Here is a 14,687-nt window from a genome sequence, read left to right on the forward strand (position 1 = left end):
TTTATTAAACTTAAAAATCTCTCTGAACTCTGGGGTGGGGGGGGCTAAACCCCCCCCCCTCGCTGCGCCACTGCATACGACCATGCGCGGCTTTAGCGTGGTTTGAATCTCACAACCAAATGTGGCTTCGTTGAAGTGCTTTCTCCCTCACGAGGCCATCCTTGATGGACCGCGAGGACCTAACATATAGTACCATGGGCTGATCCAGGTTTTTTTCTGGGGGGGGGGGGGGCACCAGGGTCTGATAGGCAAACGGTTTTCCTAAATCTGCCTTTCCCTAGTACCATGAACCTCCATACAATTACCATGGAAATTCAGGAACCTAGATAGCGTAGTGGTGTACGCAGTGGAAAGGTAAAGGCCCGTGGTTCGATTCACGGTCCAGGGGAGTTTTTTCTCATGGTAACTCTTGTATAAAAAAAAACGCCGGTCGAGCAGGACGTATAAGTCCTCTTAAGAATGCTGAGATACCGAGATGCACCTATTAAGAGAATAAATAGGAATTATCACGGCGAGGTGAGGAGGATGGGGTTGTTCTCTTCAAGATAGAGAGGGGAAGGAGGGGGGGGAATGGAAGGGGATCGACCGAGTGCCCCCCTCCACGCTCCTACCCCCTCCCCCTCGAAAACCCCGCTGATGTCCTCCTCCCCCGCAACAAAACGAGACCTTTCGCCCGAAAAGCACATCCGCCAAGGATTGCATTATCGTCGTCCGGCAGACGCATCTGAGGCACACACGCAAGCGGTCGAGAAATAAAAGGCGAGCAAGTGTGCGCTCCCGTGTATATATATATATACTTTCAGGGGGTGGGAGCCCAGCTGGAATGCGATAGAAGGATAGGCGACGCGAGGGAAAGGGAAGAGGGACATGAACTAGGGATCGAATAAAAGGGTTCTAGGCGGAGGAAACGTGTCGAGGAAGGTGCTGAAGGGTGTTATGGGAAGGACGCAGGACAATTCTGAGGCCACGTTCGCACTATCGACGTAAAGGCCATCGTAACTACAGGATGCCCTAAGAGTACGGGGGCCATACTATCCCAAATTTTAGCTCTCTGCAAAAAAACCTGGTACAAAAAAAAAACTACAATGACGGTGGTGAGGAGGAAAACTGCAATAGTATGAGTGTATTTTATTTTACTTTTATACTAATCAGGTTTGTATCCCAATCATGAATAATCAGGGTGTATTAATTTTAATAACTCTTTTTAGTTAGTCTCCAAATACAACTCATTATTTTTAATCAGTTAAGTTACTTGAGTTATTTAATTTAAATAAAATGAGGACCTTAAGTCGTGATTAAAACACTCTTAGAGTGAAAATTGTAAAAAAAAACACCGTCATAAAAAATTAGTACTACAGCAGTAAGAATGTCAGGATAAATAAGGCGATAGCAACTGAGATTACCTGCAAGAAAAAGCTGGCTGACGAGCAGAGAAAGAGATGACGTGAAGATAAGATAAGAATAAGCATCGTTGATTCATGTTGGTAAATTCATCATTATTGTCTATCTGTGTACCAAAAATTTTCAAGTAAAACTTTAATAGATTCAAGAGTCAGAATTGTAGTTACCCATTGCCAGTGCTTAACATATATACCTTGGGCTATACCAATAAGGAAAATGCTATCAGTATCCGCAATATCAGATGTATTTTTCTTTCGAAAAGGAATATCCTGTAGAAAAAATTATGTTAATACAAACACTTTAAAAGGCATTCCTGAGTGAATGATGAGAAGTGTAGGAATACTTTACATCATTAATTATAGATTGTCGTGATGAAAATTAAAAGTAAGCCATAGCTGGTGAGATGTATCGTGAAGATTGAATAACGCACAGTGCTTTTTCACTGAACACATCATTGTAGACAAATTAAATACTGCTATTGTAACGGTTTGCTCTCACCAGCCAGTTATATTTCGTTGTTTGGCAACCCCGCCAGGGGCATTTTTTTAAATCTTCAAAGGTTCGTAAATTCCTATTTTCATTTATTCGTTGTACATATATGTAACCATGTGAAGGTGGAATAAAATAATCCTAATACTATCGGTAGAGTGTATCAAGAAAGGGAGCGAGGGATGTACGCTGGGCCGGAAAAAAAGATTCTGCTTCGGAATTACTGTTTCGAGGAGAGTGTGGAAGGAGGAGCATTCCCAAAAACGCCTTCTTTTGCTGCAGGCTTCGAGAGGGTGTCCCCCCTCCGATCCCACGATCAAACGTCATGGATGATCGCAATAACCTTGGCACGTGATTGGATACGAAACATACATTCGGGAGACTGTTAGGTAAATGTAAACTGAAAAACTACAGGGCTGTGTATATCAAGACACCTGATAAGTAAATACTGCCTAGGATGGCGAAGATTAGGGAAACGACCAGTAATTTCAACCGGGTCATGCATGGTATAGTGGAAGTTCCACATATTGAAATAAAAGGAAGTTCCCTTTTAAATAAAGGGTACCCTTTTCCATAACTATTTAATTATGAACTCCTGGAAAAGTTCGCGGCGAAAAATCTACGGCCCTCACCTTTTGGTAGTCAAGTTGATGACATAATTTATTTACTTTTTCGCACAATTGATGACATCATGCGCTCCTGTCAAGCGGGTCAACACTTTTTATCTATTCCTCAGACTCACGCTGTTCGTTGTTGTTTACACTCTTGTATTTGATTCCTTCCCTCATTGACTGGTTCTTCCCGAAGGAACTAAGGAATCGGGACACAAATGACGTCACCAACTCATTAAAATTAGGCGTCATGTGGTTTAAGTGCATATTTTGACGTAAATCATATGATAGAACGGCTCGATAAGGCATACTTCTTTTGTTAGTAACATAGACTTCCCTTTCATCCACCGACTTCTTACCACTAATTGCGATTAAGGGCCCGAGTGAACGATTCGAACGATCGTACAGTTAAATTCTGAAATAAATGAGAACATTTATGGGTATCCCAGAGGATGGTTGGATAGCATTTGAGGCATCCAGAACGAACTATAACAATATACTGTTATTATAACTGTTTGCTAACACCAGCCAGTAAATTTTTCTAGCAGGTAATCCCTTCATGGATGTTTTTACCCTAAAAGGCCCCTAATTCTTCTTTGGATTAATTTTTTGTACGTCAGTCAAATTGTGTTAAAGTAAAATAAAATAATACTATTTGCTAATACCATTAGTAGATTTAATCGAGAAAGGGCGCGACTGAACGATCTCATTTTACAGTTAAAATTCTGAAATGAATGAGAAAATTTGTGAGTTTCCTAGGTGAAGGTGGGATGGCACTAGAGAGGCATCTAAGGCGCGAACGCATTTGAGACTAGTGCAGAGGAAGATGGTGTGGGGGTGAGAGATAGGAGGGTTGCGGAAGGGGAAGAGATTCCCCCCTTTTACTGTCCCTATATCTCCCAATTCCTCCCTTGCCTCCCACTCCGAGGGAGGAGGGGAGTAGAAAAGCACCACCGACCCTCCACCACCGCCCCTCTCCGCATCTGAAACTGCGTTGACCCAGGTGGCGCGGAGGCCCTTACGCCTCTTCCCGCGGCCCTTTTGCGCCTCCGCCACACGCAGCCAGCGGCGCCAGAAGAGAGGCCGCGGAATTATCGTTACGTATCATTCCGTGAGGGGGCGTCGAGAGGTTCGCCTAACGCCATTCTGAACGAGGGAGGGGTGGAGAGGAAACGGAAATGTTTTATATGTATACAAAGACACATGCTGTACATTTGTAATGCTTGCGTTACCTCCAAACGAGGCAATGCTGGTCGGGTAAGTAACCCAAGGGTAAAGGTAACAAGGGCAGCTTCTGTTGTGGGTTTTCACACCATTATCGAAAATCTCTGACTTGGTTTTTGCCACCAAAGTGAAGACTAAGTTTCTCCTAATCTACAGTGTCCTCACACTCATAACTAGAGAGATTGTTGGAAAGCACCAATAATCAATATAACTTGATTTCGTGTTCCCGTGATGACCAAGGACGACGTAGTCACATGACAAATTATGAAGTACTTCCAACGGTGGATTTCAAGTTAATTTGATTTTTGGTGCTTTGTTACGCGCCCAAGGTGAACCTGACTGGAAATTTTAAGCTTTGCCTATGACGCGAAGAAAAAAAGAAAGCGAAAGGACGTCATTATCACAGTGACAACGCGAACGAAACCCAAAAATTAACTCTGTGATTCAGATGGTAAAACATGTGTAAATGTAAAAAAATCAAATCAGGACTCATTTGGTGGGAAAACGTAGCTATGATAAAAAGGAAGAACAATACTGCATACCAATCGCTCTATATTTTATACCGACCCTGATTCCATCGGGGCTCTTTGCGAAAAATGAATTCATCATCAATGTTCAACTAAACTGGTATTGTTTTCATGGAAAATACCAAATAATCTCCAATTAGCCAGCGGCGTACTTTTATGGAGTCACGCGCTAAAATACTTTTAACGTGATAATTCGATAGCAGTAAAAATCATTGTCTTGGCGGGATATGAAACCGGATCCCCCAACTCTGCGCCATGTACTCTAACGTGACAACTACCGATCAAGCAAGTATTTCCTATGAAGAGGTTATTTTTCTTGGATTAGTTAGAGGAAAAGATGGTGTAAGCCAACGGGCCGCATGGGTTTGCGTTTAGCATCTCAGTCCCAATGCGAAATTGATTTGAAGCATCTCTCCATGCACTTTTGCTATCACTCAATCTTTTCGCACTTCAATAATTCATTTGCTTCACTCAATTTCACTAGTCCTATATAATTTTCCTCATCAGACCATACAATTGTTTAATTACTTATACATATACACTAGGGAAGTAAAAATAATAACCCAAAAATTGGGTATATTCATGATTTAAAAATGAACTTTGCTCATCGCTACCTGAATGAGATGCTGGAAATAGGATGTTTAAATATCGAAGATATACATAAAGAATGATTATTCGACGCACCTTAACTTTCCCGGTTTTCCGTACAAGTGGCTATCCTGATTTGAGCCTAAGTAGTTCACAAATTCAAATACTTGGAAAATGAGAAAAACAACACTTATTTTTACAAAACATTTTTAGTATCTCGTCGCGCGTCAATATACCTAAGGCTGAGGAAAGCTGAGGGAGAATCCTCAACGACTTAGCGAGAGGAATTGCAAGCTAGGGCGAGGCGAGAGAGGTGCAGAGTACTTGGACGAGCTCATGTGCGGGGCGTGGCGACATTCCTTGGACAAGGAAAGAGACGGAGAGGGAACACTTCACAGGACAGCGCTATCCCTACCCCCCCTCTTGAGATTGGGGTGGGGGAAGTGAGAGGGATGCTTCAAACCCCAAACCAGCCTCCGTCCTCCTTTTACGCCGGAAGTAATAAACGGACGATGTGCAAGGGATGAAAGGGGGCATGATGACAGTGGGCAAGGTTTTTTAAGTCTCATGGTCCGAGGGAGGGTGTACGGAAGTCATACGGTGGGAGCGGGTCGGGGATAAAAGGGGAAAGGCATAGTCCTAAAGTGTTGACCGAGTATACCCCTTTTGCTCCACAGCGCGAATAACTTTTGAGTTGGTGACAGCACATTATTGAAAATTTGCGTATGATTTATCGGTAATGGTTTGCTATTTAAGTCCAATTTCATGTTCCTAAAAGAGATGGATCTATAATAAGTAAAACTTATACTTTATGATTCTGTCTAATTAACGTAATTCCAAGGGAAAAAGCGCAAATAACACGAGGTTTTTTTAGCAATGTGAAACCAGCGCATGATTTAAAGGTTTGAATTTGACATTTCAGTTAAAATTACATATTTTAAGACTTACGAGAAGGAGAAATATATCCGTTCCTTGTGAGAAAATGATAAGAAGGAGATACATGTAATTATGCATTTCAAAGTACGAAATTTAATGATCACTAATATACAGGTTGCAGTGGCGTGGCAAGGAGGGGATACATGCCGCCCCCAAACCAATTAATTTCAGCAGAAAATTATTAACCTATAAAACAAATTTATTCTTCTCCACCAATATGTTTTAGCAAAACAGTTTCCCAACGACCCACCAACCGTAAAATTTTAGGTGCCAAAATGTAATAAAATGTTATTTCTAGAGACACAAGGTGTTCACATTTTCCCAGGGGGGTTTTAACCTCCTAACTGCCGGGTCTGCTCCCCCCAAATACATCGTTCTGGCTGAACCCCTGACAGATTGAATGTGATGAATTCTTCAAATCGACGGCATGTAAAATTCACGTTAACAGCCAAGTGAACAAAATTTCCTGGTCAGGGGAAAGTACCAAGGACCTTCAACTTTCCATCTGCCGACTCCATTTAAGAAGTGCGATTTCTAATATTAGGGAAAGGTCGTATTAGGTACAGTGGAAAGAGCTACTAGGTTTTTATAGATTTCCTTATTTATATTAATTTATTCGCGTACCAACGAAAACAGCTCCATTTGCCTTCAACATCGGGATTTTTAACTGAACAAACAAACGTACGCGAACGTCCATGTCCTGTATAGGGGCAGGACATACCCAGGCGGGAATCGAACTCGCGACCTCTTGTGAGGCAGACCGCCGCCATCGAGACTGGCATGTTAGAAAACCAAGCAGTCAACGTAATCAGATTAGATTTGCGAGAGGATTAAAGGAGGAGAGGAGGGCGAAATTATTTTTACTATCCATATATCTGATATAAAAAAATATAATTTTGCGAAAGAAATTTTGATAGGAGAAAGCACGAAGTTCCATGTTTTTGTAATTGTGAACTCCACGTCAGATCTTCTTTCTATTGCATTTTTTTCACCCATAACGACAAAAAAATTTAAGTCCCCGGACTCGAACCCGCGACTTCAAGTTCGGCAGTGCCAAGTCGATTATTTTACCCTCACCGCCACTGGTTTCAATAAATCGGTATTTAAACTTCTATTTACTGACCGGGATCCAAATGTTGACCTTTGACAGTGTCCAGAAGTGCCAAGATTTCGCAAGGGCAACTCATCTTCCAATACTGCTCGCTTCCAAAAAAAAAAACGTTGAGAGGTAGCGGCGTCGATGTGCCTGCACACTTGTACGGCAATCGTCGAGATTCCGCGAGGGAATTTATGCAAGGCGCCTCTCCGCAATTTACAGCGGCGGTGAGTGCGCGAGGGAGTAAAGCCTCCGTGAAATTGCCGCTGGCGAGGTGTGCACGTGGGCGGGTAGAGCGGCCGCTCGCGTCCGCGACGCTCAGGAAGAGTCGGGCAATTCGTGGGCGTGTCGTAATGCAGCGATAGAATTAATTTTCTGACCACTACTTACAGTTTATTATCTTTCCCTCTTTATTTTTTGCTTTTGAAGTTTATAATCTTTGACGCAAAAAATTATGAATATCCGCGTTCTGTATTTCCCGTCAAAATCAACAACAACTCATTGTTGTTTTTTCCATGGCAACTTTGTTACTCAAAGTTGTTGAGGGGTTGCTAAGTATATCATTTAGAACATACGTACATACGTCAGGAGATTGCTCCGGATCTCGTACCACCTTTTGCTCCGTCGCTAAGGGCTAACAATATAAACGATTTTATTTTTTCCTGGTGAATAAATTTGAGGAATTCTTCTCGGGCTTTACACTAGGTTGATTCAGTCGTATTTCCCGACGTTTCGGAAAACGACTTGTCTTCCATTATCAAGGCGTGTTTTCACACTGAACCGAATCGACCGTTTGGCGAGTACAACAATAGGGCACTTAAAAACCTGAGAAAAGACACACCTAAGCCTTAAGGTACGTTTACACAGAGTAACATGTTATATAAAACAATTTACATATGACATGTTTTACGAAAAAGTTACAAATCCGTTTAAAATATTTCATGTAACATTGTGGTACAAAAAAAATATCGTGTTATAGCACAATGTTACACGTAATATGTTACACGGATTTGTAACTTTTTCGTAAAACATGTCATATGTAACTTGTTTTCTATAACATTTTACACAGTGTAAACGAACCTTTATTGCTGTACTCGCCAAACGGTCGATTCGGTTCAGTGTGAAATTGGACATTCATTGAGCAACACGCCTTGAAATTCGGAAGACAAGTCGTCTTCCGAAACATCGGCCAGTACGAATGCATAACCTTGTGTAGAACCCTGGAACAATTCTGTTAAAAATATAGCTTACATCAGTATGCGATGAGAAGACAGAATTTACAGAACCGTAACGAGAGTCGCTGAGGAGGCGTCTGTTAAGTAAGTGAGGTGATTTTGGCGATTTTAGGACCCCTCTTCCCCCCTTAGTGAGATATCATGAGGTTTGGCTCCAACCCCTTCCTCTAATATCACGTGATATTGTTCAAAATGTATATTATCCTGGTAAATAAGTAAATCTATGCTTTATTGCATTGGATTCGTAAAAAGGAATTTCTTTAATTACTTTCATTTAATATTAGTTAATACTATCATTTAAAATTACTAAGATCGTAGTCCAGAATCCACGACCCCTGCTTTCCCCCAGGAGAGATAGGGTGAGAATCGACTTGACCCCTTCAACCCCCAAAACGCCTCACGTAATTAATGATACATCTAAATTGGTGAAAAATGTACGAAAGGCTATCATTATATGAGGGGCTGAGAAGCCAAGGGGTATATGTGATATTTTTCTGAACAGAATTAGGTGCAGTTTTTAGAAGAAATATACAAAATCTTGGTTGCCAAGGGATACGATTTAGTCCCAGCTCTGCGCTAACATCGAGTGGAAAATCAAATGCACTACTAAATAGGTATCTAGTTGATCTCGTTAGTTTTCTTTACCTTATTTCTGAACCTAACTCCATTTAGAAAAATAACACATTTCTGAACCTAACTCCATTTAGAAAAAATACACTGGCTTTTCACCCCTCATAAGCCCATTTCTGAATCTTAGCTTATCTTTACGCTTCCAATAATTTTGCACATACGTCCCTGAACACTCCAAGCATTCTCACAAATAATTCCGCGATTTCTGCCCATTCAATGGTTATTTTGAAAATACACTTACTTGTAACTTGCAAATCGATTACCAAGTTCCGTTACGTCATTATCCAAAACAAAGTAGGTGATTTCGTATATGTTAAACAATATAGTCATTAATATGAATTAGTTATTAATGTGACTTTATGTTTCGTCGCATTTCTGGAATTAATAAGAATATTTTGTTGCTTTTGGCGTCTGGTAGACACCATGCGACAACTGGAGGTAGAATACTTCCTTCGCGATATTCATTGCAAAGTTTTCATATGCGTTTAATAATTTAAACAAGCATTATTAACAACCATTTAAAGCATTTAATTTGGGGTACGCGCCTTTCTGCTACACATTTATGATTGTAATCAATATATCACATGAATGAAACTATTATTGCTGAAAAAAAACGTGTATTAAGTAATTTATTAATATGAATAACTCCATCGTTATTATTCATATATTTGATGCTTTAATTATGCATGAAATTAAATATTATATGAATGATTTTTGTAGTTAAAACATTTATTTCTACTGGCATGTATTTTCTTTAACCATTACTAAATGGCGTCTGTGAGACGCCGAGCGACAAATTGCGTTCCTAAATGTGACGCGACTGACGGAGGGTTAATTCGTTATCGCCTTCGTACTATGCTAATTATACAAGATTCAAGTAAAAAATTCATGCTTAAGAATAGCAAATCAATACGGAGAAAGGGAATTCATATTTGCTGGAAGTGGAATTAAGCTCTCACCATCCATACATGAAACATTCGTTTTCCTTCACCCTATAATCAATGTAGAGAATACATAGTAATTAATCAACACGTGCCATTAGTGTTGGCATTCGTCATCCTTTTATCATAATCTTGTGAGAAGAGTGTCATTTTATAATGAAGAAGAGTTTTGCTAGAGCAGCATGTGAGAACTATACTCTCTATAAACCTATAATCACTTTTGCTAGTGGAGTAGAAATGCATTAGATACTTACTTCATAAAATCACAGAGCGTTAAAAAATATCTATATAAAAATCTAAAAAAATAATGTTTGAACTTTCATAAAAGGGTAAAATGGTTGTGAAAACTAGTGAAGCGACGTGAACCAAGTTAAATCAAATGCATGTAACAGTTTTGCAAATGCCATCGAAAAAATTACACCGTATTAAATGGCACCGGGGGACATCAGGATTGCAGAGAAGTATTGAAGCTAATTTTTCGGCAGTGCATCGCAATAAAATGGAGTTGAGGATGGTGTTCAAATTATTACGACTAATAAAGCTAATCCCTGCAATAGCTATGGTTCCGTTTAGGGTTAGGAAAACCGCCAAATACAGCATCATTAATATGAATTTACGGACGTCCATCAATAGTGGTCTATAAATTGATTCCACTGGGAGAATTCATGAATTATCGTTTGGTTGGCAGACAAAGAGGAAAAATTATTGGAGTCATGTAATTTGATTACAGTAAAATGACAAACTTAGATTTCCTTGATTCAGACTCTAGATCATCGATTAAAAATGAAATCACCACATTATACAAAATATAAAATAACAGTTTCCCATGAGATCTTAGCCCAACATGAAAGAGAGGAAACACAAAAAGAGCAAATACCAAGCAAAATATTTTAGTTAAATCTTTTGTTTTGGAATTTTGAACTGACTTCAATAAAATCAGTTTAAAACAATTATTTATATCACAATATAAGACATGTAATTTGCCTAAGATCTCAAGTTGAATCTTTAGAAAATATGGCAGAGAATATAGTTAGCAAGTTTTCCAACACACACGTTAACAAATCACCTATAGTTTAAAAAAATCAAAATTAAAACTCAAACTGACTATAATTTCCCAACCTTAATTGTTGGTAAGTTCTCATCAAGGAGTAAGAATAGAAGTAAATGTGCTGAATAAGTGATTTATTGAAGAAAAATTTCAAAAGCCAAGGCAATTATTCAAGCCATTCTGATAAGGGATGACAATTAATTAGAACCAACGTCCGAAATAAGGAAGATGAGTGATCTATTCCTAAGACGCGGGAAGAATAGAATCCATGGTTAAATAAAGACGGTGTAAAGGCCCCAAAACAAAGTGTCCAGATGGTGTCTCGTAAGAGGAGGAGCAGCTAGGCGAAACTATAAATCCTCCAAGAGGCTAGGGAGAGAGTGGGAGCGAAAAGAAAGAACGCCAAAATTCTTAATCCTGGGTCGTAAACTACATGTAACCAAACAACTGCAAAAGGGCAAACCTTGCAGGAGCGGCTTTTCGCGAAGAAATTCCAATTACCCATTTCAACGCCAGCTGAGGCGCGGCCGGCGCAACGGCGACGCGACGGGGAATAAAAAAAAGAGGAACGCGCTCCGAGTTATGCTCATTCGAAATATTTCTGGCAGTAATGGCCGAGGACATTCTTCAGAGACAACGGCGGCGGCGTGAATTAAAATAAGGGAGAAAAAAAGGGTACCTCGGGTTAATTACTACGACGATCGCTCAATGCTGAAAATTCTTTAGGACAAGCTACTCAGCTGTGGGTTGACAGCCGGAAGAAATGTTGGCATGGAAAAGTGAAAAATCGGATAACACATGAAAGTTTGATGTGATTGTTGGAACCAAAAGTATAATGTTTTTGGACAGGAATAATATGTACTTCCATTTCAAAGATAAATAAAAAAGAATTCATTTAAATCTACAAGACCAAAGAATCACCTCCTAAAAAACAACAAAAAAGTGAAAATTTTAATAACTACATTAGGCAGCGTTTTCTAAAAATAAAGAAAAAATTGAAGACGAAAACCTTCACACGTGCATATCTTGTTACTTCATTTAAAATCGCCATAACTCGCCAACACAATGCAGTGAACGGAAAAAGGTAGGTATTGCAAGAGTAATTCAGAGCCCAAAAGATAAATAAGAAAAAAAAACACCACACAAATATCTATTTATTGTACGATAAGCTTTTAATGAGAGATTCAACAGAAAATGGTTATGACAGCTTCAAAAAAATTTAATTAATCGCTGTGTACATTATTAAAAACTATGGTATCCAAGGTAGCGAGTAATGTTCAAAACTAAAATGTGATCATACTCCTGAACTTTCAAAATTGCTTTTGAGCAACAAAGATTTTATAATATACTGTGAATCCGACTCCCACTTTGAATGAAATGTTATTATGAGAGAAATAAATCACTGTCCATAATAATCACTATTGTCTTTTCCACATATTTTTAAAAGCACAGACAATGATTATGAGTTCAATTCTTCACTATTTGCGCATGAGGATGAAATACTAAGATTATATTCTTGACATTAGTGTTGTTAAAAAAAACTACCACGCATTCATGTAAATACACGAAAAAACGTAAATTAAGGAATTGCTGCCAATTATTACCTGTTACTAGAGATACAATACATAGAGTCGAGCAACAATAATAAGTCGGCAAGTAAATCACTAATTATAACAATAATAACTAGTGTCCTTTTCACATATTTTATAAGCTCAATACTGAGTTCGATTCTTCACTATTTTTCGCAAGAGTATGAAAACTTCAAATTATATTTTAAGATCAGTGTTGTCAAAAACTACCAACCAGTCAGGTAATAAACCAGGAAAAAAGGAAAAATGTATATTAAGGAATTACCTGTTACTAGAGATCCAACGATATAGAAGCATGCACGGCCTCCCCAAAATTTGCTCCGCTATCCGGCGCGATGGTCATTCACCACTGATCCGCAGAAAACACTCGAGACCAGCGGACGATAGAGACGGGGATCCCCAAACGGCAAACGGGAGCCCGAGATGCCGGGAAAAACTGTTTTTTTTTACCACGATACAGCAAAACCGCTCAGCGAAATTCGGAGTACTTTTGAAGGATGGCTGAAGGAAGGAAGGCCCACGCCCTTTTTACCGACACGCGCACGGGTAAGCCGCGAGAACAGAGAGAGGGACAACCACGAGGCTCACGAACAGGTTCGCCGCGCTCCCGGACTTGGACTGCGAGAATGAAGCTCTCGTCGCGAGCGGGGCCAGTCGAATAGGGTGGCGGCGGTGGGCGCCGGCTTCTCCCGCCGCTGCGGTGGGGGCAACGCCTGCGCGGAACTCCGCTCTCCCCTCCAGCGACAACACCACACACAGAACACTCGGGGGACTCTTTGCCGCCACTTCCCCGCCGAAGGAGCCGCCGCGGCCGAAGGGATAGAAGAGGAGTCGTCGGCGAAGAGTAGTTGGCTGGTTTTTCGCTCCCGCGAACACACAACCGTCCCGAAGGCACGCGACGACCCGACTGCTTTGAGTGAGGGAGCGGGGGGAAGGGGGAGTGGAGGGGAGAAAGGGGGAAACCCCTCCATCCCACACGGGAGCGCAGACAACCCTCTCTACCCCCTGCTCCCCACACCAGGAGTCTTCCATTCAACCTTTCCCCCACCACCAATACCACTGCCTCTTCGTCTACGGAGTGTTTGGGTGCGTGTGAGCAGAGCGTGAGATCCCGAACCAAACCATACATCCCCACGAGTCACGTAGTAGTCCCGTAACGGTGAATCAAGTAATGGAAACAATAAATTATGTCTTTGTTATCACTATTATGCGGTAACTTTCTGAGTCGATGAGTTTCTCTTCGGCTTTATACGGCATCATGAAGGATGGTTTTGACAATATAATCAATAGTGGTGCATCTAGGATAGGGCTAAGTGGGGTTAAAATTCCAGCTGCAGGTAGTAATTACCCAAGGTTCTTAGAGTAAGTACAGTCTAAGAACCTTGGTAATTACCATTCTATCTATTGTAAGTAGGATACACAAAGGGTGTGGTATAGTCCCATTAGCCCTTCTCCCATAGATCCGCCACTGCCGACTATATCTAGAGGGGAATGACAGAAACCAATGCAAGATTAAGTCCATTACTTTTTGTAACATCAACCCATTGTGTTATATTTTTTTTAATCAAATGAACATTTACGAAAAATAAGGAAATAATAGAGTACTAATAGGAATTCCTAATATGTATCTTAGCACTTGACACTTAGAAGCTAAAAATGTTCCTCATTTCGGAAATTTCGGATTTCCAGCTGGGACGCCTTAGGCACAACCCTAGGTTTTGGACGAGTCAGAGAAGGGGCTACAACTTCCACCGAAATATTTTATAACTTCTAACATAGTTAAGAATTTTTTGCAAGAGAGCACAAACCTACTCTCAAGTCTTTCCTTTCGGGCGCCGTGGCGCCCGAAAGGAAAGACTTGAGAGTGCACAAATGAAAATTCTTGCTACGTGTCTGAATAGACTTCTATGCCAGTCGGTTTTTAGGGTAAAAAGTCATTTTCATCAGATAATGTTACGTGGAAATTTACTGGTACTATGAACGACATTTAATAATATCGGAAGTCTGAAATTCGACATATGTTCACAATCGGTGTACAGTCCATCGATAATAAAGGTAATATCGACATGAATCGACGTTATTCGAAACATTTCATCGCATGCGCATAATATATAACTGCTTTAAAATCGTCGACCAATTTCGTAAAAGGTGCACCCTGTACCGTAAAAAATGCTTAATTACATTTCCGACAATTCCACCTAACTCAATGATTTTCAGAGAGGTCTTGTGAAACTCAGCTAAACTTTGTTTACGATATCTTACTTAGCCGCGGGTGACAGACATACAAGTTAACACCACACTTTTGTCCACTTACACCGTCCGAAATTACGCCGAGATATTAAAGTAAGTAGAGAAAGAGGCTGGACAATTTG

General features: G+C 40.4%; 1 protein-coding gene across 2 annotated transcripts in view; it reads right to left on the reverse strand.

Annotated features, from left to right (window-relative positions):
• The window catches only part of LOC124156058 (protein CBFA2T1), a 379,763-nt gene extending 366,556 nt beyond the window's left edge, over positions 1-13,207 (reverse strand). For both annotated transcript variants that reach the window (XM_046530366.1, XM_046530365.1), the window contains exon 1: positions 12,581-13,207. In XM_046530366.1, coding sequence (XP_046386322.1) covers positions 12,581-12,612 — 32 coding nt within the window. In that variant the 5' untranslated portion in view covers positions 12,613-13,207. The remainder of the gene's footprint in view (positions 1-12,580) is intronic.
• Positions 13,208-14,687: the final 1,480 nt, after the last annotated feature.

Source organism: Ischnura elegans, chromosome 3, assembly GCF_921293095.1.
Source record: "Ischnura elegans chromosome 3, ioIscEleg1.1, whole genome shotgun sequence".
NCBI classification, from domain to species: Eukaryota; Metazoa; Arthropoda; class Insecta; order Odonata; family Coenagrionidae; genus Ischnura; species Ischnura elegans.